At 41.6% G+C, this 12,790-nt stretch overlaps 1 protein-coding gene across 2 annotated transcripts in view; it reads left to right on the top strand.

Annotated features, from left to right (window-relative positions):
- The window catches only part of LOC149462579 (ras GTPase-activating protein 4-like), a 213,779-nt gene that overhangs the window by 92,606 nt on the left and 108,383 nt on the right, over nt 1–12,790 (top strand). For both annotated transcript variants that reach the window (XM_089676574.1, XM_089676573.1), the window contains exon 4: nt 3,964–4,025. In XM_089676574.1, the coding sequence (XP_089532700.1) occupies nt 3,964–4,025 (62 nt within the window). The remainder of the gene's footprint in view (nt 1–3,963; nt 4,026–12,790) is intronic.

Raw genomic sequence — 12,790 nt, 5'->3', positions numbered from 1 at the left:
ACTGGCACTGATAGGCGGCACTGATTGGCAGCACTGATAGATGGCACTGACTGGCATTGATAGGTGGCACTTACTGGCACTGATGGGTGACACTGAAAGGCAGCTCAGATGGGCACTGATATGTGGCATTGATGTGGCACCGATGGGCACTGAAATGTGGCACTGATGGGCACTGGCAGGTGGCATGGATGAGCACTGAGAGCTGGCACTGATGGACACTGACAGGTGGCGCTGCTGGGGCTACACAGATCATCAGGGCACACTGATCATCAGTGCTCTGATGATCTGTGTACATGTCCCCTTCAAGGAATGCCGATTACCGGCTCTCCTCTCCTCACGAGCTGTCAGCGTGATAGCTCGTGGGGAGAGAAATACCGATAACCGGCATTTCCGTTTACATGTGATCAGCTGTGATTGGACACAGCAGATCACATGACCGAGCCAACATCCTCGGCTCTTTCCGTGGATCGGTGATCCGCTGTGTCCGAGAGACACAGCGCACCGCCAATTGCTGCGCTGCGTGCTCTGTTAGCCGCACATGCACTGTTAGAATGGGAGGACGTCATATGACATCCTCCCAGAACGCAAGAACCACCTTATGTCCATCATATTACTATATGGCGGGCGGGAGGTGGTTAAATAGCCCTTTTGGTGCCAGCATTAGTGACAGACGTGCGCCTGGATGCGTGAGTACGCGTGCGCATTTGTGCGCGCCTTTGCCCAAATCCATACACATCTGTGTGGCCCATTATTGTTCTGCGCATGCGTATATTTATGCGCCGCGAACCCTCACTTGCACTATGGACAAGCCTTTCCTGACAATCTCTTCAAACATATGATCAAGAGTAGATGATCTGCATAAGGCTGGAAAGGGATACAAAGCAATCTGAAAATTTATAGGCATCCATCAGTCGACAATTAGACAAATCATATATAAATAGAGACAGTTTAGTACTGTGGCTACTCTTCCCAGAAGTGGGCACCCAGCCAAGGCACAATGCAGAATACTCAATGAGCTAAATAAGAACCCACAAGTAACAGTTAAAGGCTTGAAGCCATCACTGGAACTGGCAAACCTCCCTGTTCATGAGTCTACCTTATGTAAGTTTTTGAACAGGCAGGGTGGCCATGGCAGAACACCATGGAGAAAGCTGCAGCTCTACAAAAAAAAACATTGCCGCGTGCCTGACGTTTGCAAAAGAGCATCTTGGCAAACTGCAACACTAATGGGAAAATGTTCTGGTGACTGGTGAAACAAAAGTTGGATTGTTCAGGAACAATAATCAGCACTATGTATGGTGCAAAACAAAACAGCCCACCGACTTTAAAAATGAAGTGTGGTAGAGAGAAGATCATGATTTGGGCTTCATTGTCTCTAGGCCTGGACTACTGGCTATCATCAAGGAATAAATAGTTCCGAAGTTTACCAAAATATCCTAGAGGATAATAACTGGGTGTCTGCCCACCAGTTGAAGCTTAATAACAGTTGGGTGATGCGACAGGACAGTGACCCTGAGCTTCAAAGTAAATCAACCACAGACTGGCTTCAGAAAAAGAAAATCCACCTTTTAGAGTGGTCCACTCAGAGCCCATATCTTAACCCCATAGAGCCATTCACACCAGATATCCTACAAATGTTTCTGAGCTAAAGCAGTTTTGTAAAAAACAGAATGACCACAAACTCCTGAACGTTGTGCAGGTTTAAACCAGAGCTACCGTAAGGGTTTGCTTGAAGTCACTGCTATCAAAGGAGGTTCGACCTGCTATTAACTCCCAGGGTTCAGTTATTTTTAGGCCAATGAATTTGCCTGAGTTTGTCTCATGTTTATACATATGCCTCTTCTGCTCTTACTAAACCTATACCAACCAAATTCAACTTAGTTGTAGTCAGACCAGTTAAAGATGGATTTTGCTTATCTGCTATGGGTTACACATTTAAGAATGAGTACTTTTCAGTTGTATATAGAGTGGGAAAGGATTGGTATTTGTTGCAAGATTCATCCCTACAACAATCTAATAGAGAGAGTGTCTACTACTTCCTGTTGCATGTGCAAGACAGGAAGTGAAGGGCAAAAAATAGCCTGATAGTGGTTTTAACATTTCCCTACTCCAGACCTTTTCAACTAGAGTGCCGTCTGGGTTGTTCAGAGGTGCTGTGATAAAATGCCTAAAAATTGCCCAAAAATTGTCAACAAGCCGGCACATGGATCCAGCCTGACTTTTTTGTTGCACAAAGCCACAGGTTTTTATTATGTACCAATACAGCCTTAGGCACTATGCAGGCCAGCTGCTGGCATCCTAACAACTGATTACGTCATAAGGAGCATGTGAGGCGCCTGCACAGCATCCTTGTTTGCCCTTCCCCTGCCCAACTCCCCCTGTCAACAATGGGGTCAAATTTTGGGGTCCGTGCAAACCTCCTTCCATCAGCAAGGGCATGGAAGATGAAACATGGCTGGGTCTTCCAACGTGACAATGATCCCAAACATACTGCACGGGCAATGAAGGAGTGGCTTCGTAAGAAGAATTTCAAGGTCCTGGAGTGGCCTAGCCAGTCTCCAGATCTCAACCCCATAGAAAACCTTTGGAGGGAGTTGAAAGTCTGTGTTGCCCAGCGACAGCCCCAAAACATCACTGCTCTAGAGAATGGGCCAACATACCAGCAACAGTATGTGCCAACCTTGTGAAGACTTACAGGAAACGTTTGACCTCTGTCATTGCCAACAAAGGATATATAACAAAGTATTGAGATGAACTTTTGATATTGACCAAATACTTATTTTCCACCATAATTTGCAAATAAATTCTTTCCAAATCAGCCAATGTGATTGTCTGGATTTTTTTTCTTATTTTGTCTCTCATAGTTGAGGTTTACCTATGATGCCAATTACAGGCCTCTCTCATCTTTTTAAGTGGGAGAACTTGCACAATTGGTGGCTGACTAAATACTTTTTTGCCCCACTGTATATAGCGCCGTCAATTTACGCAGCACTTTACATATATATATTGTACATTCACATCAGTCCCTAACCCTCAAGGGGCGTACAATCTAAGGTCCCTAACTCACATTCATACATACACATACTAGGGACAATTTAGAAAGGAGCCAATTAACCTACCTTTCAACCTGCATTCACTATATCTGGTCTCCCACAGTACACAGAACATGGAAATGAAATTATTTTAGTAAATATAAACTGCTAAATACCTTTTGACTTCAGCAGTTAGTGCAGTCTTGTGACTTCTATCAGTGTCCAGCAGAGCACTGGATAAAGCTTGTGGGAGGAGTTTTCATTCTCCTCTGATTGTCCTATGAGGCTGCATAACCCCTGACCCACTGTCTGGATAGCGCTGATTGGTCCTGTGCTGATCACATGAACTCTCCCAAGGAAAAAAAAACTATTTAGCAATGCACACCAAACTGAGCATGTGCAGCTTGCCCCCAAGGCTCTGTTCTATCAGCAGATGGATTGGGGACAGTAGAAGAAGGGGAGGATCAGAGAAGACAGGTTTAAACAGCCTTTTTACACAGTGCAGAGGTTTAACCCCTTAGGTTCCACAGTGAGTATAACAAGCATGCTTTACTGCATATACAGACTGATTTTACTGTTGTGGGTTTAGTAACACTTTAAAGAATGTTAGAGATATTATTATATTATTTACCTTCAAGCAGTGGTGAAATCAGATTTCCAAGGAATGTTATATCTAGAACTGTATCCTTCCTTTCTTCAATGTTCACAAATTAATACGGAAACTGAAATTTCATAGCACAAAATGCCATCAGCTTTCTTATCAGGTTCTAGCAAGCAATAAATGTAATAGACTGCTAATAAACGGTTCTATTGATGATTTGTCATTTGCATAATGGAAAGCCTCAAGCTAAATGAAAACGCAGCAGCCCATGACAAGCAAATTGTGAATGTCCTACAGTCTTTAACTAGAGCTGTTTTGTTTATTTTCTAGTCGTGATGATGTCATTGGAAAGGTCTGTTTAACACGTAACACTCTGGCAGAATATCCCAAAGGTATGATCTTTTTGTGTAATTATGGCATGTGTCCTTTACTTAGCTAGTGTACTTTGTGTTGTGAAATTTGGGGCCTCAGGTACATTTGCCATAATGTGCAATAATGTTGCCATAATCTACTGTCATGCTGTGCATTGAGAGTGCAGTGTCCTTACACTGGTGACATCACCAACGCTGCTAGATACCCTGTAAACGGTGCACATTTAGGAGATATTTACTGTACCTACAAGTGAGACTTATTATAGCTTTACCTGTAATCATTAAAGGGTCTTTACAACTTTAACAGAGATGTGTACCTTAGCAGGTTTTCAAATTGCATATTTGTATTGTATGTGGGCTGTTCTATAGCACAGGGCCAAAAAATGTGTTTGTTGCAATCTTAGATAGAAAAAGGCCCCCCGAAACCCTAAAAGGTATATAATATGGATTGTAATGCTGTAAATGAGATCATATATCCATATAGTAACTGCTACTCTTTTTTTTTTTTAAATCGAAAGGTATTATAGTCTAGGTTATGAGATGAACGGGATCCTACACATGCTTTTTCAAATAAAAAATGACTATACAATGAAATGTTAACCTTAAAGTTTAACTTCCTGTACTTCCCGGAGGAAGATTATTCTAGTATTTGACATAAAGCTCAGGGCGTCTGATTTTCAGCCTTGAGAGTCATTTTTAAACAGTAAATAAAGTAAGCTAAGCCAAAAGGAGACCGATATATACAGTCATGGCCAAAAATATTGGCACCCCTGCATTTTTGTCAGATAATGCACGTCTTCACCTAGAAAATTGTTGCAATGACAAATGTTTAGGCATTCTCGTGTTTATTTCTTTTGTTTGTATTGGTATGACACAAAAAAGTGGAGAAACACAAAGCCAAATCTGACACATTCCACGCAAAACTCCAAAAATGGACTGGACAGAATTATTGGCACCTTCTCAAAATTGGAAGAAATATTGCATTCCGAGTTTGTGATGCTCCTGTAACTTATAATTAAACTCACCTGTATCAGTTAACAGGTGCAGAAATCAAACCGGCAACTAGCTAAAATGGTGAAAAATTGACTCAACCTTTCTGTTGTGTGTCTCTGTGTGCCACATGGAGCATGGAGAAGAGAATGAGCAGCAAAGAATTGTCTGAGGATTTGAGAACAAAAATTGTGGAAAAGCATAGACAATCTCGAGGTTACAAGTCCATCTCCAGAGATCTTAATGTTCCTGTGTCCACTGTACGCAACATTGTCAAGAAGTTTACAGCCCATGGCACTGTAGCTAATCCTGCTGGACATGGACGAAAGAGGAAAATTGATAAAGATTACACGAAGGATTGTTTTAATGGTGGCTAAAGAATCTTGATCAACTTCCAGACAAATTCAAGCTGACCTCCAGGCACAGGGTACAACTGTATCATCTCACACTATACATCGCCATCTGAATGAAAAGGGACACTATGGTAGGAGACCCAGGAGGACCCCACTGCTGACACAGAAACAAAAGAAGTCAGATTGGAGTTTGATAAAACTTACCTAAGGAAGCCAAAATCCTGTTGGAAGAATGTGCTGTGGACAGATGAAACAAAATTACAGCTTTTTGGTAAAGCCCTTCATTCTACTGTTTTCATAAAAAGAAATGAGGCCTTTAAAGAAAAGATTACAGTCCCTACAGTCAAACATGGTGGAGGTTCACTGATGTTTTGAGGTTGTTTTGCTGCTTCAAGCACTGGATGTCTTGGCCATGTGCATGGCAATATGAAATCTGAAGAATACCAAAGAATTCTGGGGTGTAATGTAGGGCCCAGAGTGAAAACAGACAATGAACCAAAGCACACATCAAAAAGCACCCAGAAACGGTTTTATACAAAGCGCAGAATAGTACTGAAATGGCCAGCAATGAGTCCAGATCTCAATCCCATAGAGAACCTGTGGAGAGATCTCAAAACAGCAGTTGGGAAAAGGAACGCTTCCAATCTAAGAGACCTGGAGCAGTTAGCGAAAGAAGAGTCGTCCAAAATTCCAGTAGAGAGGTGTAAGAAACTCATTGATGGTTACAGGAAGTGATTGAGTTCAGTTTCATTTATTCCAAGGGGTGTGTTACCAAATATTAAATTGGCGGTGTCAATAATTTTGTCCAGTCCATTTTTGAGGTTTTGCATGGAATGTGGCAGATATGGCTTTTTGTTTTTCCATTTTTTTGCTTCATACCAATACAAACAAAAGAAATAAACATGAGAATGCCTAAACATTTGTAATTGCAACAATTGTTTGGGAGTAGTGGTGTATTATCTGACAGAAATGCAGGCATGCCAATATTTGTGACCATGACTTTACATATATTTTTTTAAATAAAAATTTCAGACTGACTATTCAGATTCTTGCATTTACCCAGTGTAACCTGATTTCTGCTGAATTAGAAGAGATTCCGTTTATGTTCTATCTATTTTTCTTTTTATGAGCATGACATTAAAGTAATCTTTTTTGGATAGTTCACTGATTAGTACAGCATGCTACAGTAGGTTATTACCATACACATCAAGGCTGAACAAAGGACAAACTGTTTTCTGAGAATATTACAGGCTTCTGGAAGCTTTGTTTTTATTGAAAAGCTCCCAGTGAAGTAAATGACAATGTTGTGTCTCCAATTGCAGTATGGAAAAGTTTCTCATTTTTACATTTTCCAGCAATATATACAGAATAATTGTTTTCCTGAAGCCACACTAGCACACATAAGCTTTTTCTTCGTTTGTGTTTTTTTATGGTGTGGGGGTGGAGGGAGAAAGTCTGCCATGTTTTTTCTTTTGTTGTCTGTGCCACCTGATACAGTATTTAAAGCTGAAAGGGAGCAGAATCTTTCCAACGGGGATAAAGATATCCATATAAACATATTTTTTTAGTTAATGCAGAAGTAAAGTAATTCTTTATGCAAACACTCTGAAATTTGTAAGTTAAAATTGTGTATGTGTACTTGCTAATCTGTTACCCTTTATATTATCCATAATTCTTAATATTACATCCTATGATGCCTAGTCTATTCCTCAGCATTAGTACGAGGTGATATTGTAGGTGCTACTATCTGAAAGTGATGTGATCATTTTCTCATAGGAAATACTTGGTTTTCTAAATGCAGCAGTCAGTCAAATGAGAAGGGAGAACTTAATGTAGGACTAGGAATAAAGGTTTTACATAAAAAAAATAAAAGATGACCATCCCTGTCACTTTTGAATGGGTTGTCTCAACTCTCTGTTAGATGTGCAGGACAGCTTTGTTGAAAAACACCAGACTTACTTTCAGGATCAGCAGCTGAAAATAGAACAAAGAAAGCCTGAGTGCTGGTTCACATATATGCGTATTGGATGCTGTTTGAACCGAATGACATGAAATAATATTGCTTTCTATGGCGCCTGTTCACATATGTTCAATGCACTGGCAGTGCTGCAGTGTGGTCCAGTTCAGGTACGGATTACAGGCTATTGACTTCTATGGGAACCATTTCTAAACCGGAAATGTCATCAGTTGTGAACATGGCAAGATCCTGACCTGAACCTGATCTAAACGTGACCTGAATCTGATCTAAACCTGTCCTGAACCAGTGAACAACTATTGTGTCAGTTATCTGTGAAACCTGAGCTTCTGCACGCACACACAAAAAAAAGAAAACTAATACAGGTATCACATCTAAGAATTGGCAGGGCTGCGCAAAATAACGTATATATACGTGATTTGAATTTCCAGGTAGGGGGCAAACGCACGTTTCCCTACTCGTGCTGCCATTGGCAGCTAGAGATGTCAATCACCGGGCGATCATCAGGGAAAGCTGACAGGGGAGAGACCTGTGTATAAACAACACAGGTCTCTCTCCTTTCAGCAAGGACATGCTGCTTTGTATTTCTCTGCACAGCAGAGAAATACAAAACAGCATGTCTCCATTGTAAAACAGCTCACAGCACATAATGTGAAACACACACAGCACACAGTTAACCCTTTGAACGCCCCAGATGTTAACCCTTTCCTGCCCAGTGCCATTAATACAGTGTCAGTGCTTTTTATTAGCACTGATCACTGTATTAGTGTCACTGGGGATGTCAGTGGCGGTTAGTCAATTCCCACCCAGTGTCAGAATGCCCACTGCAGTCCAGCTATAAGTCACCAATCGCCGCCATTACTAGTATAGAAAAAATAAAAATAACAATTCCAGTATATATACTGCCATTTGCAGATGCTATAACTTTCCAAATATATTTACATGCCAATTGATTTACATGTATTGGGATTTTTTTTAGCAAAGACATGTAGCAGAATACATTTTGGCCTAAATTTATGTCGAAATTAGATTTTTTAAATTAGATTAAATTAGAATTTTAAAAAAATTGTTTATAGTGTAAAAAATAAAAAATGCAGAGGTGATCAAATACCACCAAAAGAAAGCTCTATTTCTGAGGAAAAAAGGACATAAATTTCAATTGGGTGCAGCATTGCATGACCGCGCAATTGTCAGTTAAAGTAACCCAGCGCCGTATTGCAAAAAATGGCCTGATCAGGAAGGGGGGTAAATCCTCTGGAGGGCAAGTGGTTAAATCAGGACAGTTAGTACAGTAGGTATTTGGATAAGGTTTTTACCTTGATAAGGACCCTGAAAGAACTGCTTTGTTGTAACTAATTGCAATTTCTTGTCCATATTTATGCTTGAAATCAGGGGCACCACAACTTAGCAATGTTATCTACTAATACAATATTCCTCACTTGATCCACCTTCTAAAATGATTGGGACACCTAAGGTATCACAGATGTGCTTTATATAAACAAATCTCTTTTTCAAGTTCCTCTTTTGCAAGACAACTGACTTCATATGTACCTATGCGTGAAATGTGAAACAGTACATCTGCATTATATCAAAGTTATGATCAATGCTCAGAAATGGACCTCTCTTGCACTGGATTATAGACAAAATGTATTTCTATTATGATAGGGCATCTGGCTAATCATTGACCTAGTCAAATATATATAGAAACAGTAGCTGAATTTTTTTCTGATCAGAATCTCTGCAGATTCTCATAATAACTAAGTTTATCATGGTTTTAACTAAGTAGTAGGGTAGTTATATTTCCTGTGTTGTTTTTTGGCTTACATTGCAATGACGGGCTCACATGTTGTGACTGCAGTTTGTAATGTCATGGCTGATCAATTCACCTATGTACATACTGTATATTGCTTCAGCTAGCTGGTCCCTCTGTTCCAAGGGAACAGGACAAATTTCTGTTCTGGGTCACACAATGTTCAATTTATACCTCACCATTCCCTCTGTGTTGCATCAGAAATATGGGAGTGTTAATGTAATAAAACACATCAACTGGCTACATGAGTAAGCTTTCTTTATGTCTGTGAATGCTCTACCTGCTTGTGTCTATATCAGATAAAATTACTTTGTAGTTCCCACCTACAAGAACACTAGACAGAGAGACCCAGGGTTTGTGGGATATATTGTTTTTTTTCATATAAAGTGTCAGGCCTCATGTTTTAAAGTGATTGTGAAGTGTAGGTGCTTTTTTACCTTAATGTATTTCCTGCATTAAAGTACAAAACACCTCACTTACTGTTTCCCCCTTCTATAAATACCTACCTGAGTCCTCTCTTGAGCTAGCATTATGCCTGTCTGCAGCGCTTTCTTTTCCTGGCCTCACAGGAGCAGTATCACCCATTGGTTCCTGCTGCTGTCAGTCAAATCCTGTGAGGAGGGAACAGGGGGCGTGGCTGAGCCTTGCTGTGTGTGTCTATGTTTGCACACACCCCAGCTCAGGGGCACACCTGCACCATAGCACACAGCTTGCAATGAAGGCACTAATAACAAAAAGGAGGGGACCGTCATTGAAGAGGTAAGGGACCAGCTCTGTGCAATATCATTGTAAAGTGCAGGTAAGTATAACCTATTTCTTATTTTAATTAAAAAGTGCATTTTCAAACTATTTCAATACAAACAAATAGTGCTGACACAGGAATGTGAAGATTTATTCTTCTATAGGATGTGCATATAAGCAACAAATGGCACCGAGAAGCCATCATGAAATGATCAATGCACATCTTATGCAGGTGAAAAACACAAGGTGAAGGATAGAATGTTTACCATGCCATTACAATCATATCACAAATTCTGAACCTCCTCAGACACCAATTTGTCTATATTCACTCTTCCAGATGGTCCTCCTCTGGTTTAAAAAAATGCTAGGAGCTACATGTATTAACCACTTAACGCCAAATCATGTACATGTATGTCATTTGGCTTTAAAGGGTTGTACTGATGCAGGCATCATCCCGGTATCATTTTTTTTTAAGCTGACTTTTATGTAAAAGTCATCCTAGTGGCTTGTGTTTGTGTGCATTAAAATTCATTAAAATGTACCGTATTTTTTGCTCCATAAGACGCACCTGACCATAAGACGCACCTAGGTTTTAGAGGAGGAAAACAAGAAAAAAAATATTCTGAACCAATGGACTGCAGACACAGTACAGGAAATGACCAGAGGCTGCGGACACAGTACAGGGGATGACCAGAGACTGCGGACACAGTACAGGAGATGACCAGAGACTGCGGACATAGTACAGGAGATGACCAGACACTGCGGACACAGTACAGGAGATGACCAGAGACTGTGGACATAGTACAGGGGATGACCAGAGACTGCGGACACAGCACAGGAGATGACCAGAGACTGCGGACAGTACAGGGGATGACCAGAGACTGCAGACAGTACAGGGGATGACCAAGAGACTGCAGACAGTACAGGGGATGACCAGAGACTGCAGACAGTACAGGGGATGACCAGAGACTGCAGACAGTACAGGAGATGACCAGAGACTGCAGACAGTACAGGAGATGACCAGAGACTGCAGACAGTACAGGAGATGACCAGAGACTGCAGACAGTACAGGAGATGACCAGAGACTGCAGACAGTACAGGGGATGACCAGATACTGCGGACAGTACAGGGGATGACCAGTGACTGCGGACAGTACAGGGGATGACCAGAGACTGCAGACAGTACAGGAGATGACCAGAGACTGCAGACATAGTACAAGAGATGACCAGAGACTGTGGACAGTACAGGGGATGACCAGAGACTGCACACATAGTACAGGGGATGACCAGAGACTGCAGACAGTACAGGGGGTGACCAGGGACTGCAGACAGTACAGGAGATGACCAGAGACTGCGGACACAGTACAGATGACCAGAGACTGCAGACAGTACAGGAGATGACCAGAGACTGCGGACACAGTACAGGAGATGACCAGAGACTGCGGACACAGTACAGATGACCAGAGACTGCAGACAGTACAGGGGATGACCAGAGACTGCAGACAGTACAGGGGATGACCAGAGACTGCAGACAGTACAGGGGATGACCAGAGACTGCAGACAGTACAGGGGATGAACAGAGACTGCAGACAGTACAGGGGATGACCAGAGACTGCTGACCTTTGGGGAGGGAAGGGGAGTGGGTACCTGAATTTGACAGGTACCCGCTCCCAGTTCCGTGGAGTTGTCCTCCCTTTAGTGTGAGCACCCGGCTGAAAGCCAGTCTTCTGGGACCTGCCATGTGTCCCAGAAGACGCTGGGCCATTCACAAAGCGCAGCGCTACTCGCGCATGTGCAGTGGGCACCGGGCTGGCGCCGGAAAACTGTACAGCGCTGGACTGAGGAACAGGTAAGTTTCTGCTGCAGAGAAGAGACGAGCGGCCAGCCCAGTATTCTGACATGGCGGCGGTGGGAATACCCGACTGGCCGTTCCATATTTGCTCCATAAGACGCACTGACATTCCCCTCCCCTTTTTGGGGGGAAAAAGTGCGTCTTATGGTGCGAAAAATATGGTATTTTTTCCCAAAAACAGTGTGACATAAAAAATAGCAAAACCCACCATTTTATTCTCTAGGCCTTAGCGAATATATATAATGTTTTGGGGGTTCTAAGTAATTTTCTAGCTAAAATTACAGATTTTTACAGTAAACAAAAAGTGTCAGTAAAAGGCCTTGTCTTCAAGTGGTTAATGTTAACTCAGTCCCTTCATTTTAGGGAAATAAAGGTTTCCGTGATCTGTTAGAATCATGGCGTGTTAGAGAGACCAAAAAAACCTTCAAGTAATATCCATGTTTTGGTTGATCTGAAAAAAATGAACTTTTGGCATATTAGAAACTCAGCCTAAACAGGTAATAGTCAGTGTCTGTACTGTAATTTCCATTCCGGTTCTTATTTGACAGGAGTCAGATTTCTGCAAACGTTTTCCTTTTAGAAATGAGTTAAAATACTCTTACATTAAAACTGAACTTAGCAGTCATTTTTTTTTTAATGGAAAATCAATTTTCTAGATAGAGCTATTTCCCTTTCCAGAAGAACCTGTGTAACGTTTTCTAATGATTTATTAGAAGGAACTTTGGATTTTGACCAACAAGGATTTTTTTTAAGAGGAAAAGAAAGCTTCCTTTACAGCTCAACAATGTGACCAACCCTTAACCAAATATAAAGAATATTTTCTGTCTACCAAAGGAGATCCTAAGATCCCCAATCAACTGATCACCTGTCTAGAATTGAGACAAACAACTTGATTTATCCTAAAAACTAATGTTTACTAATCAGCAGTATATATATAAAAATCTGTCACTGGGTGACCCAGCTTTAGCAGCGGGGCCAAATGACAGCTTTGCTTCTCCAGGTATCGCTTTGTAGGCAGCAAGTGGCAGAGCCTCTGTGTACACACTCCCCCCCCTCTGTACACACT

Source organism: Staurois parvus, unplaced genomic scaffold (assembly GCF_062004578.1).
Source record: "Staurois parvus isolate SC_StPar_1 unplaced genomic scaffold, SC_StPar_1.0 ptg000172l, whole genome shotgun sequence".
NCBI lineage: Eukaryota > Metazoa > Chordata > Amphibia > Anura > Ranidae > Staurois > Staurois parvus.
The sequence above is the reverse complement of the archived record's forward strand: the minus strand, read 5'-3'. Positions and strand labels throughout refer to the sequence as shown.